This window comes from Festucalex cinctus, chromosome 1 (genome assembly GCF_051991245.1).
Source record: "Festucalex cinctus isolate MCC-2025b chromosome 1, RoL_Fcin_1.0, whole genome shotgun sequence".
NCBI classification, from domain to species: domain Eukaryota; kingdom Metazoa; phylum Chordata; class Actinopteri; order Syngnathiformes; family Syngnathidae; genus Festucalex; species Festucalex cinctus.
The window spans coordinates 63,417,869-63,441,266 of NC_135411.1; the positions used below are offsets into that span (position 1 = coordinate 63,417,869).

A 23,398-nucleotide genomic window follows, 5' to 3' on the forward strand; every position below is an offset into this window, starting at 1 on the left:
GCCATTTTTAAATTTAGTCTCAGTTTTAATCCAGGTTCACACTCATCAACCTCATCCCATTTTCATATAGTCACATTTTAGTCGACTATGTTGACAATTTTAGTATTTTAGTCTTTATTTTAGTCCAAGAAAACAATTTTATTGTTCTAGTTTTAGTCAACAAAATCCGTCAACATTTTAGCCTAGGTTTAGTCAGGACAATCATTTTACCCCTATACATTTTTTTTTTTTTTTTTGGGTCAGCGGCTATTTCCATGTAATCTAAAACTATTTCAGATAAAACTTTCTCCAATCTTTTTATTTGATGAAAAGCAACTTCACTTACATTACAGCATGCCAAAAAGTGGCTAGTATGACTCCATGCTACAAGCTAGTAAGTACAGCTACCATTATTTTGCGGTCGGATTAACATTATTTTTGGAATGTTATAGCTGTTGGATTGTTACGTTATAAACAACCATCACCAAACTTTCTGTTAACTTATCACAATGTCTTTGTGGTGAACTGTGACGTGTCTTTTCAGGTGTGTTGTGTTCTTTTCCAGCTACTTTGTGGCCATATTCCTTCCCTTCGGCTCAAATCAAGCACAGGGTCAAAGGGTTTTTCTCCAGTTCAGTGTAGCGAGAATGTGTCCATATATCACATCATCCTTTTCTTCCAGACAAAGCAAAGCATGGCTTTACTTTTTATTTTACATTTACTTTTTAACATTCACCATGAATCGACCTCCTGTCTGTCCCATGTATTTGTTCACGTTGCAATTGCTAGCTGCAGATTTGAATAGGGATGTAACGACATCCAAACATCACGATACGATATCACGATATGAAGGTCACGATACGATAATTATCACAATAATGTGGGTGCGTTGGCGATATTTAAATAAGATCATAATATTGTAAAAAAAAAAAAAAAGCGCATACTAAAAAAAAAAAAAAAAGAGAAAAGCACAATATTGTGCTTTTGTACATAACAGCAAAGCATATAAACCATCTACAATCTCTAATAACAATATCGAGGCACTTACTTGCTAATGCAAGCACAAAGTGATCGTTTCACAAGCAAATGAGGTTCCCCTTCATCTGACAATTAAAATTAAAAGATTTTAAACATAGAAGGCCAAAACATCCCTAATGAAAATTAAATTGCAGTAATAAACAAGCCACTAGAGGGTGCTAGAACTGCACATATGGAAATCAACCTGACTTTTTTAACAGATGTGTTAAATATTGTGAACATGACGACAATGATATTGTGGAAGTTTTAATATCACAATATCACGATATTGCCCTTATCGTTACATCCCTAGATTTGAAAGGGGGTGTGTTACTGTGTTAGTGACAAATTAGCAGAGACACGGTTTTAACAAATTCGTAATTTTCGTCTCGTCTTTGTTCGTGAACTAAACTGTCCATAGCTTTTAAGTCCAGTCTTTCTTTAGTGAGCTATATTTTCAACACGTCTTCATTAGTTGATGAAAATGCAGACTGATTTAGTCCCAGTTATACTTATTTAGTCCCAGTTATACTTCATTAATGGGGGTTTCAGTCTAGTCTAGTCTAATCAAGTCTAGGATTGATCCGGCGAAAAATGCGTGTTGACGAAAATATTTTTATATAAGTTTTTGTTGACGAAATTAACACTAACTGATCGTCTGTCATTAGGCCGTCAACAAAATGTTAAGCCTAAATTACTTGAAAACGTTGACAAATTGATGATTACACTTTCCCAAATTAAATTCATATCCACCCATCATCAAAATAAAAGTTAGGAAAACATGTAATTAGGAGGTTTGTGTTATTTTGTGTGAATTCCAAGTCAAATATCAAATTAGGCCTGACAGTGACCCTAACTACCAGCAAACCCTTTGACACCACACAATGCTTACATTGCTGTTGATGGTGGTACTGGTGGTGTTCCCATTAGCACCAGCGCCTACCTCAGCTGTACCTTGACCCCCTGCACCAAACATGGCCCCAGGGCCAAATTCTGTCGCAGCTATCCCATTCTGGGGAGGGGGTGGAGGAGGGAACGCTGTGAAGGCTGGTGCCACCAAACCTTCCTGTGCTCCTGTTGAATCCTGAGCCCCCTGGAGGAGGAAAAAAAAGATAAATGTTTTCTTTTCTAATATTGTCAGTTGTGACCTGCAGAACGGTATGATACAAATGTACCCCTCAATTCCATTAACAAATTGCTGTACTCCCAGCCAATCTATTTGGGCTATACTCGCCCCCTCCTTCTACCTGCATCTGTAGCAGGCATGTTTTCAGTCAAACCAGCCATGAAATATTTACAGCACACATGCATTATCAAGAGTTTGAAAATTCAATACGCGTTTTGAAATGCAGAGATGAAAAAGAAAAAAGAAAAAGAAATAATAGCCAAGACAAGTTATTCATGACAAATTTATAGCCGGTGGTTTTGAAGGTGTTAATGCTAGACGACAGTAGTCAATAAATACTAATGGATGTGTCTCGGCTCAGCTTTGTTGACTCTGATACTATCCCCTTTATTTCCGGCACTGCTATGGTCCCACCGACAATACAGTCTACACATTTCTGATAGTTGAGCTGATGCTGCTAGGGCACATCAACTGCATCTTGAATGTGTTTGTGTGTGCAATATTGCGTCCTCATATTATTTTGAAACAAATAATCCCTTTATAGCAAGGATAAGAAGAAACACTGAGTGGGAAGCTATAAATAAGTGGATATGCTGAAAGTGAAATACAAAAGTCAAGGCTCGAAATTCACATTTCGTGCCTCATACAATTACAAGGAAAAGCAAAACTGCAAACGGATGTTGTGGCACAATGTGCTTACGTCACCAACTCGCAGAAAAGTATGAAGCAGAAGCAACAACGACAACAGAGCTGGAAGATGGCAAAAATGTGAGAGAGAAAAAAAAAAAGAAAATGGCAGATGTGTGACCGTTGTAACACGGAACTTGCTCTAACTGGCATTAAAGAGTTAGTTCACCGCTTGGCTTGATCATTTCACGCTATTAATGCTTTGACTGCACTGGGCATACAACCCCTAGCAAAACGTATGGAATCGCCAGTCTTGGACGAGCACTCAGACATTTTATTTTGTAGATCAAACTCAGATAAAAAGCATGAAACAGTTGTAAGGTCATTCCAAAGTGCAACATCTTGGCTTTCAGAAACACTAAAAGAAATGAAGAAAAAACGTTGTGCTGGTCAGTAAATGTTACTTTTATAGAGCAAGTGCAGGAAAATAAATATGGAATCAGTCCATTCTGAGGAAAAAAAAATATGGAATCACTCCACTTTGAGGAAAAAAATATGGAATCACTCCACTTTGAGGAAAAAAATATGGAATCACTCCATTTTGAGCAGAATATAAGGACACACCTAGTCAATTTCCTTTCCTTAATTGGTCACCTGCCTCAAATTACATCTGCTCGTTAGTCAGCAGTTAAAAACAGTGCAGTTATCACACCTTGGAGGGCTGCTGGACCAAGTGGATTGGCAAGAATCATGGCTCCAACAAGGGAGATGTCTCTTGAGACCAAAGACAGCATTATAACTTGTTGAAGAAGGTAACTCTACACGTATGGCTGCCAAAGATGTGGGCTGTCCACAGTCAGCTGTATCAAAGATCTGGACCAAGTACAAACAGCATGGGAAGGTTGTTAAAGTCAAGTGTACTGGTAGACCAAGGAAGACATCTAAGCGTCAAGACAAACAACTAAAGGCCATATGTCTTGAAAACAGAAAATGCACAACAAGATAAATGAAGAAATGGGAGGAAGCTGGAGTCAATATATGTGACAGAACTGTGCAAAATCGCTTGAAGGAAATAGGATTTACATACTGGAAAGCTAAAAGGAAACCATCATTGACGCTTAAACATAAAAGAACAACACTGCAATGGGTTAAAGTGTATGGGACAGCTCAGGACATTTTTTAATATGTTGTTCGGAACGATATAATATACACAACAAAATGAGCGGCTCGTCGAGTCAAAACATATTAAAAGAGTATTTCCTTATTTTTTACTTACCTGCGCAAAATCTGGCCATTTGGCCGAATCGGATATTACATCAGCGGAAGAACGGAAGTCAGCGTCTTTGCTTTGCCACTGCAAGCGTATGACTGCTGTGTGTTTTATCATGAACTGAATTTCTACAATGCCGTCTCGTTGCGTGGCCGGATTTTGTTGTAATCGAAGGGAGGGTGGCGTGAGCCTTTTTCAGTTCCCTCAAGATGCAGCTCTTGGCGAAAAATGGACAAAGCAAGTGCAACAGACGAGAGATAAATGGACACCTGACTCCAACGTCAGTGTTGTACAGCGCACATTTCAAGGAAGACTCGTTTGACCCGCTCCCGGCCCTGAAGCTGTCACTTGGCTATAATGTGGGGTAAGAACTACAATCTAGAAAGTTAACAGCACTTATTTTAGCAGCTCATGGCAAAAATAACCACTGCCAAATTAATATACAGTCAATGAAAAGGTACCAATTTCTAATGAGGAACTGCTAGCTTTCCAATCCATTTGTTGTCTATTTTATTTTGTATTATGTATTGTGCTGTGCATATGTGTTGAAGTTAACAGCTCAAACTTTGTTTCAGATGGTGGATGAGATGCTTATGGAGTGAGTATGAGTCGAATGAAACTGCAACACAGGCGACATGTTTGGAAGATGATTTGGGTGATGTATCTGGTGTTTGCATCCAAAATGTGAGTAAATTTATTGTACAATATACATGATTGATAACACCAATTTATGGAAAAACAAATTACTCACCCCACCTAGTGTTCAAATTTGTCATGTACATGTAATTTACAAATGTATTGTGCATTTTTCAAAGAATAAAATGGCTGTATAGGTGTAAATATTACCTGGATTCATTACAAATCAACTGAAATATTGCAAGCCTTTTATTGTTTTAATATTGCTGATTATGGTTTACAGCTCAAATATCCTATCTCAAAATATTAGAATATTTCCTCAGACCAAGTTAAAAAAAAGCAAGAAAAAAAAAAGCCATAATATTCGAATTTATGTATTGTGCGCAAAGTCCTGGGGCAGCCAACATTTCATATGTATTTTTTATTTGAAATATCAACATCCACAATTACAATTCAATCTAATCACAACATAGTGGGAAAAAGTAGGAAATAGAAATGAAAGTTAATTCTAATTATTTTGCATATATGTACAACATGATTAAATAATTCAATGGGTATATTATGTACAGAATACAGAATATGTGGAGGATCTTAAGAAGATTGTGGAGATCATCTGTCAGGGGGCCAATCTGGATGAGGACACACTCCTTGAAAGCTGCCGCTGGACCAGGAAATGCAGAACGAACGCCGACCACTGTGTGCAGACTTTCAGAAGCCAGACTAGGCAGAGGCTGTGAGGTCATACAATTCGCACTTTACTTACTGTTAACTTTTTCAGTGGAGTAGTAGCTGAGTTTTAGACATGACAATTTCAGACTCGGATAATGGATTTTGTGACCAATTGTAGGAAGCGTACTGAGCTATTGCCTTTTGATATTTTATTTTATTGTATTTATTTATTTATTTATTTTGTGGGAGATGAATCACTGAATAGTTTGACTGACGACTCGCAAGATGCAGTCTGTACATTTGTAAAATAAAATTGTAAATTTATAGGCATAGCTGATTGTTCTCTATTTGTTCATTTATAATTTGGATGAAAAGAAAAAGGCATGTATTTCTTTTGTATAATTGCATTTATTTATATCATATTTCGTGGTATCCTTTGTAGTCATTCGATGGAAATGTTCTCCTTTTTACTGACACTACACAAGAAGGAATCGGTAAGCGGTCTGCAAGACTTCCACACTGAGGCACACCGCTTTGAACGTCCAGTGATGGGTGATGCACTGGTTCTGCTGCGCTCCGGACTCTGACAGCAAACTCTCTCCTTCACTGTTGCCATTGCTACACAGTTACCACAGGAACACCTGCAAAGCACAAGCAACTCCCCCCCCCAGCCATTTATAACATTTACAAAGAATTTGTTCATTATTTGAGAATTACTTGGATTATGTAGTTCAAGCACTTTAGGAGAAAAAAAAGTGTCATGCATCTGACTGGTATGAGGTCAATCTAATTTCCAAAATGCATGTTGTAAACTTTTTCCATTGTGAATTGAGTCTCACAGTGGTTGGCATGTGCCAATGTAAAAGGGGCAGTTGTGGCTTCACTTCTTAGGACAGCAAGTAAGCAGCATTTAGTTTATGGTTTGCATTTTAAGATGGATAAGTTCATTTTGCTTCTACCAATATAAATTAGCTTTTTACTATAACAAGTAAAGCATAATAATTTGAGTGTATTGGACTAAACCAAGCTACATTTTGGGCACAAAGCGTTTGCTATTTCGCCCATACAAAAATATAAACAGCATTGTTAGTCCATAATTTCCTTTTAAAATGAAGAGTAAGATTTACCATTCTGTGTCCTGGAGCCTGCCGATGTCGTCCTCTACCTCGGCAGTTTGAAACTGGTAACAGCCACCTTCATTGTAACGCAGACGACCGGACACAGTTGCACCAGCACCTTCATCAAGAAAAGGCTCAAACCGATACAGCTGGATACATTCCTGGGCTGAAATATCTTCGTCTGAAGACTGCTTGTGTAGTCGGGGACGTCAAATTCCAACTCTACACTTGATAGCGAGTCAGAAAGCCCCTTACTACCCGTTAGGGGTGTTAAAAAAAATCGATTCGGCGATATATCGCGATACTACATCGCGCGATTCTCGAATCGATTCAATAATAGGCAAAATCGATTTTTTTTTTTTTTTAGGATTCACACCTTAAGCATGGAAGAATGTTATATGAACGGAACATTAAGCCTTAATATTTTATTTTAATGCTGTTTAAACATGAAACAGATTACAACCTCTATAAGACTGAAATGTCAGATAAATAAATAATACATTTTCATATAAATCTTACACTCTACAAGCTTACTGATTAGTATTTTCTAAATTTGAATGAAAAAAAATCGCAACAATCGACTTATAAATTCGTATCGGGATTAATCGGTATCGAATCGAATCGTGACCTGTGAATCGTGATACGAATCGAATCGTCAGGTACGAGGCAATTCACACCCCTACTACCCGTGTAGTTCTCCATATCCTCGTATTGTTTTCGCCAACTTCCGTGCTCGCGGTGACGTCACAAGTGTCCCGGCTCGAAAAAAGGGGGCGTCGCCAGTAAGCTGCCATGTTTTGGAAATTCACGATAAATATCTCATTTTTACAAGCACTTGTCATTGCGTTTTTAACACAGTAATCATTGAAATCATATTATTTGTACTTGTACTCTTTAAAAAAAAAAAAATACTTTTAGGGTGACTTTTTTTCGTGTCCCATACACTTTAAGGAGAGGCAATCATGGACTGTGGATGACTGGATGAAGGTTATCTTCAGTAATGAGTGACAAATTTGCATTGGACAAGGTTAGGGGTGGGCGATATGGTAAAAATGTCATATCACGATCATTTAAAAATAAATTCACGATCTCGATTTTATAATTTACATTTATAAAATGTTAAAAATATAAAACCCTAAAAGAAAAAAAAACCAGACATCTTAAGCCAACTAAGCTTTCTGAACAGGTTTCAATTGAAATAGTGCAATTTTTATCAAATAGTGCAATGAATGTAAACATAATTGTCAATGAACAGCTTCAGTTACTTTAGTTACAGTGCCAACGGTGTATGAACAGCGCTTAACACCACAACAGAAATTGAAAATGCTTTTCCCTCAATAAACTATAGACAAAAACCGTTTGGAATGAATTAGCGAAGTAAATAAAACACAGAATTCTCGTAGGTGCGCGTGTGGACAATGTATATGGAGTTAGAATCATGCCAAAACCCCGTAAACACAAAAAACGTGATCTACGTACACAAAACCTGTTCTACGTACACAAAACCTGATCTACGTACACAAAACGTGTGCTCTACGTACACAAAACCTGATCTACGTACACAAAGAAGCATATCTTCAATTACAACAACAACAAAATGTTTTGCGTACGTAAACAGCAATTCTACATTTACGGATACAACTCACGTGACTTTTGGCAGCGATATTCTGCCGAGCAGTTTTACGTGCCGAAAACCCATGATCCACATGCGCAAAGCCAGTAAACTTTACAGCAGTTGAATGAATGTTGAATGCTGTTGAATCAGCGCCGTATTGAGAGAGCGTTGGGCCAACTCATTGAAGAACTACTACGCTGTGATTGGTCAACTACTGGTCACATGACATATGGACGCCTTGTCGTGACTTTTTCTTCGTGTGCTATTAACTTGCAAAAAACCTGGGTCATCTACAGAACACAGCTGTTGTCTTGCGCTATGAATGTCATAACTTTGGCTTTAATAGCTTTAGCCTTGTTGTTGCTGCCTTGCTGGCTTAGCAACATTAGCTGCTGCAGCTGTGCCTCAATCACATTCGTTCAAAACGGCTTTGACATGACGGATTTTCAGGTGAGCAAAAACCTTTCCCCCTCTTAGAATACTTGCTGAAAATGTTTTGATTTTCTGCCATGGAGAAAAACGACCACACTGGTGAGGAGGACATGTTGATTGCTATGTGCTAGTTTAGTGTGATCGTGAAAATACGGTATATAAGGTTAGGAGGACTGCTCTAAACATTATAGTATATGATAGAGATAGACCGATATGCTTTTTTCAGGGCCGATACCGATTCCGATTATCGGTAGTCAAGGAGGCAGATAACCGATATTTGAAGCCGATATTCATTTGCAGTAAAAGTTAAAATGTTGGCACCAAATTTTTGAATAATGCAAACCCTAACCGTTCTTTACAATGGATTCTCACACTGCACTTTTCATTTTACATCCTTCTATCTGCAATAAGACGTTGGTGGCGGGGGGAGTTAAATGTGGGGGCCAATGTGACATTACCTTTTATAGCATTTGGGATACTTGTAGTTTTATTCTATAAATGTTATATTTTTATATTTTGAAGTAATAGGAGGAACCCTGTCATTCAAAATGTGCATCAGCTGTGGCATTACTTATTACTACAGCAAAAAAAAATAAAAAAATTCCATGAGAAAAACTATTCATCCCTGAACACCATACAGTTCTTGTAGACCTTATTATAATTATTGTTATTGTTACCATATAGACAGTTTTTCATAAGCTGAGGATCTTAAATCGAGAACAGCAATATCATGCTACTCCTCTCTACAAGAGAACTGTCAAAAGACACTTCATCATGTAGTTTACTGCCACTTAGGATGCCCCAATCAACGCAGAAAAAGGTAGAGTAAAATAACTTGGTTATAATAATAGTAAGAATAACTTGGTTAAACAGACATTGTTGCGGTGGACCGCTGCCACTTTCTGCTGTTTAATGTGTTTTACACTTATAGACACGTGTGTGTATATGGGCACACTATTCTCTCACTACTGTACTGTACTGTATCACTTAATGGCACAGATGTACTTGTCTAAATAATAACTGGGCTGCAACATTGCTAATTCACATTAACAAGCACTGTCTTAGCTGTCCACATGAATAGTTACTAACACACGAGAAAGTTATACAACACACCAAACATGAGCTCATTATTCAAAGTATGAGGCACGTAACGAAATTACATCACTGAACATTAATTGCAGCCGACTACGGCCGTAGATGTTACATATTAGTGGCATCCATTGAGAGCATAATGTCCCAACTGACATGACGTGAAAAGAGAGACAAAACGAGCAAATAAGCACACTATACTTTAGTGCACTTCTCTACTAATGCCAAACATACGGAAGAGAACACGTTCGTGTAGTTAAACGGTGTTTGAGACACTTAATTAGTTACGGAGCGGACTTTAACGAGGTGCACAACGAGCTGTCAATCAAATCGACGTCGAAGCTTAAGGCACACAATGGCAAACCAGTGCGACAAATAAACACAATATAAAGTAACTAAACGCTATTTAGTGTCACTGTGGCATCTCACTGCATAATAACCGCTATGCAACAAGTAGTGGACGTGACCACAGAATGCAATGTGTGCGTCACGAGAGGTAAATATAATGACATTACTCTACTCTTAACATGGAACTAGACAATATAATAATCACAACTGTTAATATTTGGAACCTTTCTAACAAACATTATTTACTTAATTAAGTGAAAATGTGTGTGATTCCCTCCCCGAGTAGTTCAAGTAGCGAATTAGCTACTGGGTGTTAGCCTACATGCTAAGCTGAACACACCACTGTTAGCTAGCGGGGATTCAATGCAAGGCAATGCAGCTCCATTCATATAGTGCATTTAATACACAACATAATTCAATGTGTTTAGCTTATCATGGTGAAACGATCGGCGGAGTCTCTTCTCTTTTAACTTACCTTCGAAGCATGTGTCTCGCGTTGTGTCCGTGGGTGCGTGTGTGACCGGCTACTGTGATACAGGCATACACTACTGATTGGTTCTGGCTCTTGCACGGCTAACCAATCAAATGCTGCTATGGGCGTTACATTGCTGGAGTTGGACTCAATAACAGACAGAGACGCTCTGGGCTGCATTCGAAGCGAAAAGACGGAGTTTTAAATGGATCGCTCATATCGGCCGTCAGATTAATAAAACAGACCGATACCGATATGTACCAATATGTCAAATATCGGCCTATCTCTATGAAGTAGCATTAGCCACTGGTCTGCTCACGGCTGTGGCCTGGGTGACGCCTCGAAACACTCGGTATCCAGACAGGCTTTTTAATTACAGTAACTAAGATGCTTTGCCAAACAGCAAATTAGCTCTGTCCTTCTCTCTTTCCCTAATCCAATAGCCTGATTGCTCACAGTTTAGCCGCTGACAGCCAGCTGAGGCTTTAGACCCAGCTGCACCAAAGACAGTTACGGTTTGCCATGCTCAAAGGATTGAGGTGTAGTGAGTGATGAAGCAACAGTTCAAAGAAAAACGTCCTCTAGTCTTATTGAGGTGGGGGTGATGTTTGGAAAAGATAGAATTCTAAGATCCTACTGTGTGTCACCTTGTGGAGAGGAACAGAAAACTGCGGTCAGTGCTATTTTCCCTAACTATAATTTGACATGCAATGTACTCACTCAGTTGTCCAAAGCTGAGCTTGGCTCTATGCCATTTTGGGTTGTTGATTTCCCACTACAAAAGGAGGTCTGCTTCAGTTGTGACCGCAAACTGCTGATCTCACAAGTGTGAATACTGTACGCAAGAAACCCATCAGCCGGGTATGTGCTAACAAGCATTGACAAAGGTCTTCTTAATTTCAAATGTAGTCTCTGTCTGTTAGCCATTTCATATAGAAAATAAATACACATTTGAAGGAGACACATTTGTTTGCTGTCATAATCAGAGCTACTAAAACATCAGTTTGTCCATTCCTGGATGCACAAACTGCAGATTATATGAAGGCTATATTAATTATAAAAAAAGAAATTTATTGGTTATCAGTATCAGTATCAACCATACAAAGCAGGAAATTATCGGTTATCGATAATGTTGATCCTTCACTGTTCTTTTATTCGGTTAGCTTCCCTTTTTCTTTTTTGTCTCCTCAGACAAAACCTTTCAGTCGTTTTGCAGCTTCTGCCAGGAAAGTAGTAATCATGTGTTGATATTCAAATTTGACATCCGTCTTTGTAACAAATGGGGAGAGGGGGAAGTGATGTATGCTATAAAGCAGTCATCAGATTTGTAGTTTTTTTATGTGGCAGTGTTCCAACCAATCCTCTAAAAGTTGCTTAGTGACAGTAAAAATGATACAGACACCCTCAGGCCACGGCAAAGTACCATTCAACTAGTTTTAAGTCAATGTTTCATCAGAAGAGTTATGAAAATATGTTAAGGTTGGAAAGTTCCTTAGTGCTACTTTATATCATTTAATTGGAGGAAAAAAAGTGCAGTAAGAGCAACATTAAACGACAAAGTAACTTTACTGCGCTATATGGACTGATGGCTAAAAATACACTTAAGGGAAGTTAAGGAATAGGGCATAGAGAGGAAAATGTGGTATTCTCTAATGGAGGTATGCCTGGCCATAGTAAAGTGTTGCGTAAGGAATTTAAATGTGGCTAATAGGTAAATTTCAAATTAAAATAAGTGGTACAAAAATACATAATGTATCAGCAGGCATTTAAGGAAACCGATATTACAAATCACATATAATTCTGTAGTGGAAAATATTTGTGATTAGCTTTTCCGTCCCACTTCATGTATACACAGTAGAAGCCCAGTTTTACCTGTGACACCCTATGTTTTTCCATACACATAGCAGATGAGGAAAAGCGGCCTTTTCACACTAAACCTTTCAAGCGTGAGTCTAATGACTGTCTACTGACTCGTCTGCTGGACTACAGTCCACACCAGCCATAGTTGCTGAACGTGGCACCCACTGACACCAACTCACCAATCAAACAATTCCCACGTCCCCTATAGCTGTGAGCACAGTTGCATGGTGGAGGCTGGAAATACTTTTAAACACATGTTCTCCTGCACTTTTCCAGCAGTTGGAGAAGGAAGCCCCAACCCTACCCTTCCATTCAAGTACTGACCCCCAGAGTCACTCAAAACTTCTTCACTGTAATGTCCATCAAGTAAAGGCAACCACCCATCTTCTTTCATGGTCAATTTAGTGAAGAAGCCCTTGTCTCCTTCTTCTCTGCGAGCCAATCACAAGATGTTGTTTAGAAGTACATCAGCAGTTCACTTGTTCACACTCGGAAACAACAAGAGATCTTTATTTGACAAGAAAAATACTAAATAGAGAATTATTAAATAAAGATACATACTGAGTAAGAAACATTGGGACTCGAATAGCCAAAAATGTCCACTTACAAGCTAACATACACTGAAATTACAAGCTAATACAATATCATCTACTGTACCAGATCATTACACCGTACGTGTTAGCGTCACACCACAGTTACCACCCTCTTTAATCACCTTCAATCACCTTTTTTCCCCTCTAAAACAGACTAACATGTAAAGAAAGAACTAATCGATTAAAGAAAATGAATACATACAGCAAAAGATAAGGATTCAATAAGCAACTCAACAAAAATGTAAGGGAAACGACTGAAAAATATTAATTGACAACAAGCTGAGAATCACATTTATCATCCTATCCTATTTATTAGGGGTGTTAAAAAAAATCGATTCGGCAATATATCGCGATACTACAGCACGCAATTCTCGAATCGATTCAATAGGCAGCCAAACCGATTTTTTAACATCCATTTTTGATGAAAAAATATTCAACAAAACATCTAACTTTCACACCTTAAGCATGGAGGAATGTTATATTAATGTAACATTAAGCCTTAATATTTTATTTCAATGCTGTTCTAACATGAAAAAGTTACAACCCGTTTGTTAAAAACAGTGGCTCAAAGTTATATCACTGAAGTTTGAGATCAATAAATAATAAATTTTCATACAAATCTTACAGTGTACATGTACAAGTTTACTGAATGGTATTTACTAAATTGAGTAAAAAAATCGTAACAATCGACTTGTAAATTCATATCGGGATTAATCGGTATCGAACCAAATCGTGACCTATGAATCGTGATACGGATCGAATCGTCAGGTACTAGGCAATTCACACTCCTACTATTTATCATCTATATTAACAGATTTGTGAGTGCTGTAAATGACACTGGCAAATGTACTTCATCAACTAATATATTTTCTGATGATGAATTGCCAGTTCAAGTGGAGATTATGACTGGATGCAAACTAAAACGTATTCTCCACCAATTTACTTTATTGAAACATTGAAGGCTGACTATCTGTCGACAAATGTGCTTATCTTCTTCTTCTAACTGTACTAACGCTTAGCCTGACAAAGGAGTACTGAAAAGTAGAACGGACAATTGACAAGGGAAATGCAATAAAATACGGAGTTTATAACCTGACGTGGACACTGTACAGTTGTCAATTCTGTCATTAAAATGTGCTGTATTACTGTAGTTTGGTGTACCTGTGAATCTGATCTGGAATAACAGCTTTGATTATTTTTGTGTTACCAATAAACTTGACGGTGGTCATTTTGTATTCTTAGTCTTCAGTACCGTAATTACTGGAATATAAGGTGCACCTGACTATAAGCCGCGCTAGCTAAATTTGGGAAATACTCCAGATTGTCCCATGTATAAGCCGCACCAGACTATGTAATTCATGTGGCGGTGGCGCCGCCTATATTACCACTATCTCCCTCACTCATACATGCACACGGCTGAGACATTGTAGCCCAACAAACACACAACACTTCTGGGAAGATGGATTTTTGGGGGTTCTAGGCATAGCTTGATGTCTAACTGCACATAGTGGTAGAAATGGGCAAAGTTCTGAAAGTATAAGTGGCAACTGTGGCAAATCACCACAGATGAAAGAAATTAGGGCACTTATATACTGCTCATTGGTTGTATCAGCTCATCACCATTTTAGACCCACGCAAAAAAAAAAAAAAAAAAAAAAAAAAAAACACACACAACAACAACAAAAATTGGGACAAAGTAACATTTACTGACCAGCTGAACAATATACAGCCAAAATACCTCAGTAATTCTAACTGATCTCAGTTTTTACATGTTTTTTTTTCCTTACACAATATTTCATGTATTTACAAAAAAAACAAAAAAACAAAAAAACAAAAAAAAACAACAACTCTTTTTATGGGTTATTTAATGTTTAGGATGTTTTTTGTTTGGGTTTAGGATGTTTTTTTTTGGTTATTACATTTATTGGAGTTAGGCATATTCCTCCTGTTAAAGCCAGGCGACGTTGCCGAACCACAAAGATTTGACGAGGGTTCGCATCCTGGACTTTTTAAATACTAATTCGCCTGCCGTGTCATTCTTCGTTTTTTTCCTCCCAAACGTGAGCGGGACCAGGGGGGAATCAACAGTTGTTTGACGCAACTCTGGGGCAATATAGTTCCGTTTTGGTGCAGGAACAGACACAATATTGGTGTTTTCATCCTTTGGGTTGCAACAGAACTGCTTGGTTGCCAATGTTGCTCATGCTTGCTAGTAGGGGTGTTAAAAAAAAATCGATTCGGCGATATATCGCGATACTACATCGCGCGATTCTCGAATCGATTCAATAAAAAAAAAAAATCGATTTTTTTTTTTTTTTTTTTTTTTTTTTTTTTTTTTTTTTTTTAGAGCTCAGAATTGTTCATTCGGTATTCGGATTCAACGGATTCAACGTCTTATCATCATTGCCTTTTTTTTTTTTTTTTTTTTTGTGAATCGATTTTTAAACTTCCATTTTTAATGGAAAAATATTCAACAAAACGTCTGACTTCGGGTTAGGATTCACACCTTGAGCATGGAAGAATGTTATATGAACGGAACATTAAGCCTTAATATTTTATTTTAATGCTGTTTAAACATGAAACAGATTACAACCTCTATAAGATAAATAAATAATACATTTTCATATAAATCTTACACTCTACAAGCTTACTGATTAGTATTTTCTAAATTTGAATGAAAAAAAAATCGCAACAATCGACTTATAAATTCGTATCGGGATTAATCGGTATCGAATCGAATCGTGACCTGTGAATCGTGATACGAATCGAATCGTCAGGTACTAGGCAATTCACACCCCTACTTGCTAGCATCAGCATAATGGCAGATCTAAACAATGCTGTCATTGCCCTTGGAGCGGCGATGTTGATTATACTGTAACCAATCATGTGCCTCACTGGCCGCATCGAGGATTGTGGGATTACTGTATGCAAATTGCATACGCATGTTTTTTTGTTTTTTGTTTTTTTGGGGGGGGTTTGGTGTATGGACTCTTGCGCCTAGCAAAGCGATATTACCTCTGTGCAATTTTGACAGACAAATCGACTGCACCAATGCGGCGTGCTTGGGGAATAGTGACTTTGCCACTCCCCTTTTCACCTCGTTATTGTCAACCTGGCGAACGTGGAGAGTGCACCCTGCAAAGTATACATTATATACTGTAGGTGTCCCTTAATAATATAAGCAGTGGTATAATTGGAATAAGGTGTATTTTGTGATGTGCGAACAGCATTATTCCCTCATGGGACATTTGAAGGACGAAAAAGTGTTTAGCCTTCAGCTGCAATTGCCTATGGGGAAGAAAAATTGAGTGTGTGAGGAAGAAACAGGCAATATAGGACATACTAATGTATGAGAAGGAAGAAGGAAGAAGGAAAAACATGGAAAATCAGAAAAAAACCCGAAAGCAGTGACTTAAGTGGAGTTTCGAAATTAAATACAGCAATAAAATATACAAGCAGAATACAAAAAGAGGGTGAAAATATTGTTTACATAACCTACAGTTGTAGATGATAGCTGTTGCAAACTATCAGAAACATTCTCTCTACAAAGGAAATGTGTGTCACAACAACAGGGCCTTGGCACCTGTCAGCATCAATCCAAGGACATAAGAGTAAACTGCATAGAAGTCTTTGTTGACCATGTTGGATCGCTTAACAACAATGTAAGCACATGACATCACACAGTATACTGTACATGACACAGTGTGCAGTCTTACCAATGGTGCATGCTTGTCAGTAGGGCTGCACGATATTGGAAAAACATGCGATATGCGATATACTTGCTGAACATAGCGATAGATATTATTGTGATATTTAACATGTACCTAAAGAAATTACATTTTTATTACCTAATGAAAGAAAAACATTTTTCATGTGGCAAAATAAGCAACCTTAATGTAATCTTAGTTAATTAAGTGTTAACTATTGAATGGCGATGCACATTTTAGTTAGCATCTGACTGGTCAAATTCATATAAAAAGCATAAAATTCCATATAAAACTTATTGCATGCCTTTGCGATATGCATATTGCAAGGCCCAATATCGCGATATCGATATTTTTTCGATACATTGTGCAGCCCTACTTGTCAGCACTGGGCATTAAAGCAACTTTAGCTACCGCATTTAACCCTAAGCAGGGCCTGTTAAAACCCAAAAGCAGAGAAGAGGACATGCTAGAACAGAGCCATGAAACAGCTCTAATCCCCAAACTTCTATCTGCTACGAAGCACAGACACATATAGCAGTGAGGCGTGCAACTGAAATCAACTGTATAGACATTGAATGCAACAATGTTGCTAATAAAACTACAACAGTGCTTTCTGTAATGTTTGATTTAGTTTAGGTTTATTTTATTTATTGACGACATACCAAAAAAACAAAAAAAAACAAAAAAAAAACACCAGCAACAACAACTGAGAACAGGTATCTAATGAAAGTCAGTGTTTGTAGTGAATGGTAATTTCTATTACATCCATCCTTAAAATAGTTGATTAAATTAAAAATGGAGAAAGAAAGACACAGGTACGATATAAACTCTAAAGGCAGATTGAAGCAGTGACAACACAGAAAATTCAAACAGCTCCTCGTGCAGCATAAAATGTGACTTTATACAGCAGACAATTGCATCTTCATTTACACCATTATATAATTTCCATTGCCTTGGGTAGCCAAGCACATGAAGACACTTAAGATAAAACTAATGAGCATTTTATTTTTGCTCTCTTTTCCAGTCTCAATGCTAAGCAGCAAGTTGCTATGCTGTGTTTAAGAACTTACCAGCAGTGCAGTTGGGTAGTACAACCCCATCATTGTCTGACCTGGCAAAACAACTCTTGACCAGCTCTCCACTTTCACGGTCCCTCTCGTCTCCCCTTCCTGGTGCGTCCCTACCTCCCCCCTTGCTCCTCCGTTCCTCGGCCTGGTCTCCAGGACCATGAGCAGACAACGGCTTTAGTCCACGTCAGTCTTCACATTCAAATTCTCCCTCGTCCACTCCTCCTTCCCTTCGCTGTGTCGCTTCTTCCCAACACGAGCTTTGACTGACTGCCTGTCACTGTCTTCCTCTTCCTTTTTTTTTTTGGGGGGTCTCACCAGCCGGCTCTGCTGCTCTGATCCCCTCAGGCCTTAGCGTCTCTCCCCGCCTGATAGCAAGAGACGAGACTCTCCTCTCCTTCTATTGCTCTCTTCCCTCTTTGCTGTGTCTGTCTATCATTCACTTGCTCATGTTACACGTCCCGCTCTTCCCCCCCTGCTTCCTCTTGTTCCCGCCTCTCTTTTAAACCTAACCTCCTTCTCAGCCTCAGTCTCTCCGAACGATCAGAGTATCCATGTAGCCAGCTAAATTTTCACTGGGTTGGAATCAGAAAGGATTCACTGCAGTCTTCTCAATCCCCTGGTGAGGAGAAAACGGGAGGGAAGAAAAGGCTTTCTTCAATTCACGCTGGCAGTGCAGAAGGCAACCCCCACTGCATTGCAGCTTTTTAAGATGATTTATTTATTGCATGACAGCTCGTCGGCTCCAAAAAGCGGCAGCAGCTAGCTACTAGGGCAGTCTGAAAAGATCTAGCTGGCTGTGTGGGTCGGCTCCAAGCTCACCAGCCTCTGCAGCAGTTGCGTTCAGAACAGGTGGGGGACTCACAAAAATAAGGGAATACCAAACCTCCAAACCCCAACCTGACGTTAAGCTTTAGCACACTGCAATGCATCGTTATTCTAGATGCGGCTCCACCTGTCCAAACACTGTACTGTTGCAGAGATGAGAGAGCAGTTTTTCCCGCACCATACTACCATATGCAAGGGATGGAGCACTGCGGAAAGAAGCCCTGATGCCAAGCTATCAGACATCTGCTGAGTCTGGCTGGAACTGAGTCCAGAGGGATGGAGGAAGGGCGGGATCAGAGTAAAAGGTGGTGGTGGGGGGGAAGAAGAAAAAAAAAAAAAGTATTGGGAGGGAGTTGTCCAGGGTGGGGGCAAGGACAATGGGGCAGTGGATGCGAGCAACAGATAACAGGATGAAGCGATAAATGGATAAAGGGCTGAGTGAAAAGAATGAGTGAGGGATGACAGGATTAGGGCTGTAAGTGAGGAGGATGAGAGGATGAATGAGGGATGATCTGAAGATTAAGCACACAGACTGAATTTTGCGATAAACACGCAAACTAATGCACAGTATGCACACTATAATGTGCTGCTGTGATCATATGCTGCTCAACCTTCTTGGTTGGCACACATGATCAAGCAAAACTCATCAGCAGACACACAAAGGCTTTCCTCCACAAACACCCATAGATAATCAATAGCCTGTGCGTTAATTTTAAAATAAGCCTAAACCAGTAAGTAAGTTCATGACCACTATAGCAGACCATATACATGCGATGGGAAATTGCTATGGCATCCAACATATACTATACTTCTGTCCGACTGATTGTTTTTTTTAAGCCCGATGCAATGCTGATTTTTGGCAGGAAAAGAAACATTTTTATTAATCAAAGGATTAATTAAAAAGTACATATAATGAAATAAGTGCGGCACGGTGTGCGAGTGGTTAGCAGGTCTGCCTCGCAGTACTGAGGACGCAAGATCGAGTCCAGGCTTCGGCCATCATGGGTGGAGTTTGCATGTTCTCCCCGTGCCTGTGTGGGTCTTCTCCGGGTACTCCGGTCTCCTCCCACATTCCAGACATGCTTGGCAGGTTAATTGAACACTCTGAATTATCCCTAGGTGTGATTGTGAGTGTGGATGTTTGTTCATCTCTGTGTGCTCTACAATTGGCTGGCAACCATTTCAGCGTGTACCCCACCTTCTGCCTGAAGCCAGCTGGGATAGGCTCCAGCACCCCAAAGCCCTTGTGAGGAGTAAGCGGTTAAGGAAATGGATGGCTGGATATCATGAAATAAAAACAACCCTATTCATTTCAATACATGGAAATTAAACGTGGGGTGGTTTGGTTCCAATTCCCCATGAATAGCAGGAGGCAACTGTAAATATATTGTTCAAAAAATAACTTTGCTTTTCAGTTCCCAGGTCAAAGCACTGCTTGTAAAAATTGAGATTTGTTTTGTTTTGAATGAGGGGCCCATGACCTTGATGAACATATTTTATTAAGGATACAAGATTACTGTACAAATTTATGTACATAACGGGAAAATCAACCGGCAAACATCTATTCTATTGCTATTTGGCCAATTATTTTGGCTGATGTTTGAAGGGCCATAATACGGCAATGTAATTGGCCGGACAATTAATTGGTCGGGCCTTACAAGTATACATTGAGATGAACTACCTCATTCTGTAACTCAAATCAAGGTGCTGTAGCATACGAGTTTGCCATGACCGATCATCATAACCTGACAAGAAAAATTGATAATTGTGATTCCCTCAAGGGATTTCTTCACATTATCAATCTGGGACTTCACTCAGCAGATCCGTTCGGGAAAGGAGGGACTTGCTGTACAATACTTCGAGCTGATTGGAAAATGCGGCATCTTTGCTTGTTTGTTTTTACCAATTAAGGCAACGGGTGAAAATGCCGTCTTCGGTCTCGTCTTGGGGGATTTAAGCAACAACAACTTTACCAGATAAAAATGCACAAAGAGCCTCTTGCTGTTCAAATTCAAAAAGGAAAATTTGAGTAATTCTGCGAGAACAGAATTAATTGCAGTGTCCATTCATCTGTTAGGTTTGTTTCCCCATCCAAATCGGTGCGTATTGGTTTCGTCCCGCCCAAAACAACGCCTGATTGGTCCGACCTAAAAAGGTCGGCTGCAAACGTATCGCCGGAGTTTGTGAACTCACAAATACCGCGAGAATACAGCTTGCTGGCAAGATTAAGATCATCAAGGAGTGTTGCTGGAATGTATCCAATTTCACTTGATATGTCCAGAAATTATTTATTAAATTTTGAATTTATATTTGTTCATTTATCAATGTTGGTGCTGTATAGTGAAAGGCAGAACAGTTTAGTGTTCTCCTATAAGATGGCAAAAGGTACGCAGGAAGAATGAAGATTATTATTCAGTATTCATACTGTTTGTGACATTTTTGCTTGGTGGTGTGGCATGGCATTTTTCTTAAGTTAATATGATGATGCAGTGACTTAGTAAAGGTTGGGAACACTAAACTAGTTCATCCATTAATCCAGCAAGGCAAGCCTTGGCTTAGTATTTTTGCATTGCAACCAGGAGTTTGTGTACAGGAGTGTGCAGATTAAGTGAGAAGAAATAAATTACTTCATAAAACTGCTAATGTGTGAACATTTGGATCACTACAAATTATCCCCAACACACACACACCCACACACACCCCCACACACCCACCCCACACACACACACCCCTCACATGACACGCCCAAACACACACACACACACACACACACTTTCTAGAAAGCAGTATGCAACAACCACTTCACAAAACACCATTTGTTTTTGTTTTTTGTATTTAAATGAAACTTTCCTTTGTACTACCATACATGACAGAATCAAAGACTATTAGATATTTCTCTGGTTGTATATTGGTTGTCTCTAAACAGTAAACAATAGAGGTGGGAATCTTGGGGCACCTCACGATTCGATTGCGATTACGATTCAGAGGCTACGATTCGATTATAAAACGATTATTGATTTCCCCCCCTGGCAGCAGAAAAAAAACAATGTATTTTTGTGCTTTTAATGTTTCGTACATTAGTTACAAAAATAGTACAAAAGTCCTCTCAGGCCTACATAAACTACTATTTCAGTATCAAGTTAACAGTTCAAAACAGTAAATAAAATACTCAAGTCCTCATTCTGTAACAACAGCTTTTAAGTATATTCAGTCTTCAACAGAATAAAACATAGCATTGAGCAAAAATATATTATTTTTATCCACTCAAAAGTGCATTGAGGTATAAATGAAAGACAATGTGAACTACTACTTCAATACAAATGCCTAAAAAAAAAAAAAGTGCTTTCCTGCTTTTTAAGTTGTGTAAAGATGAACATGTAAACATTAAAGTTTCTCAGAGGTACAAAAAAAAAAAAAACCCTCAAGTGCTTTTCTGCTTTTTAACTTGTGTAAACATGAACGTGTAAACATTAATGGGATCGTTCGGCTTTTTTAACATGAATCTCAATTTGATCCTCACCTCCCGTGTGTGCGATCAGCACTGACTTCTTTTTGACAGCGTTCGGTGACACGCGTTCTGGTTCGACGTTGGACGAGAAGAAAATAAAAAAGAAAATAGTCCAGCAAGCTGGCTGGGGTCTCGGAAATAAAGCGTTTTTCTTCTAAAAACTATTTGTTTTCAAAAGCGTGATACATTTCCACCACAATACTCTTTTCTGAATAAAGTCAGACGCCATTACCGCCAGCCACTACTTTTCTGTTCGTTCGTTCGCATCACTGCGCGGCGCCCTGTAGAACGCTAACCGACGCACTGCAGCCAGCTAGCTGATACTTCCGCCTGAAGTTGTTTGCCTTTTCGGAGCAGGTCTGATCTCACGAAGAGGTGGGTTGGTCAGCTCAGCCATGCTTGTTGTTGTTTTGAATCTCGAGGCGTGAGTTGTGGATGTGTACTCTCGGTCCGTCCCAAAAAGCGTCCCGAAGACCGCGCGCGCTACTGCGTTTCAGTTCCGCGTACTTTTCGCTCGTTTCGCTTCCCTTGGCATATTTATATAATCGGAATTTGGACGTTTGTGAATCGTTCTCGATTGTTCCACGGCCGAATCGTGAATAATCTAAGAATCGGAAATTTTGCACACCTCTAGTAAACAATATGTTAAAATAAGACAAAATGATTAAATAAAAAATGCTAATATTTGTTTGAAGTGTCCCAATATCAAAGAGTTAAATTGTTGTGGATGCTGAAGTGCTAGTGAGGACAGCTGTAGCGATAAAGATGACAATATTTTATGAGATGAGCAAGCAAAACAAAAAACTTCAGCTGACGACCTTGCCTAAACATTCGCTTAGATGCCTCCCAGCAGCGAAGCCAATTTAAAGAAGTTACTTGTGTTTCTTCTTTTCCTCCTCACTTCCTCCCACATTTGGCTTTATCATTCCAAATTTCTTATAATCCCCATTTGTTGACCGGATAGAACGCAAACAAAAAAAGTGGAAGGAATATTTGGTAGAAGAGAAATGAAAAAAGTGATAACAAATACATGAAGCTGACTTTGAACCTGGCAGTTACATTCTTCCAGGCATGCCCTCTTTAAGCTCCTGCCATGGAAGCTAAGAGAGCTGTATTCCCAAGAAAGGAGATGCCAAGTGCAGAGAAAGATGAGGAAGGGACGAGGAGAAAAATAAGCATATATGGGAGGAGGATATTTCCCATGTTGGGATGTGAGGAGTCTGCGGGGGAGAAGCGACTCACAGACCAACACTTCCCTCCTGTGGCACTGGCAGAAAGCTACATCCCAAATACACTATAGAAAGAAGTGTGCGTGTGCAGGCAGAACTAAAGATGGGGACACACAAGCTCTTTGTCATTAGCGCACCAAAATAGAAGTTGCAAATGCATACACACAGATTCATTCCCAGCTTGCCTCGTGCACTGAGCTGGTCTGAG

General features: G+C 39.1%; 1 protein-coding gene across 7 annotated transcripts in view; it reads right to left on the reverse strand.

Annotated features, from left to right (window-relative positions):
• LOC144004148 (RNA binding protein fox-1 homolog 2-like) overlaps positions 1-23,398 on the reverse strand; it is a 78,155-nt gene that overhangs the window by 25,654 nt on the left and 29,103 nt on the right. For 4 of the 7 annotated variants that reach the window (XM_077501146.1, XM_077501174.1, XM_077501155.1 and 1 more), the window contains one exon: positions 1,889-2,089. In XM_077501146.1, coding sequence (XP_077357272.1) covers positions 1,889-2,089 — 201 coding nt within the window. Of the gene's footprint in view, positions 1-1,888; positions 2,090-10,401; positions 10,915-17,628; positions 18,467-23,398 lie in introns of those variants that run through there. The other 3 variants (XM_077501189.1, XM_077501183.1, XM_077501165.1) reach the window with 3 other exon arrangements.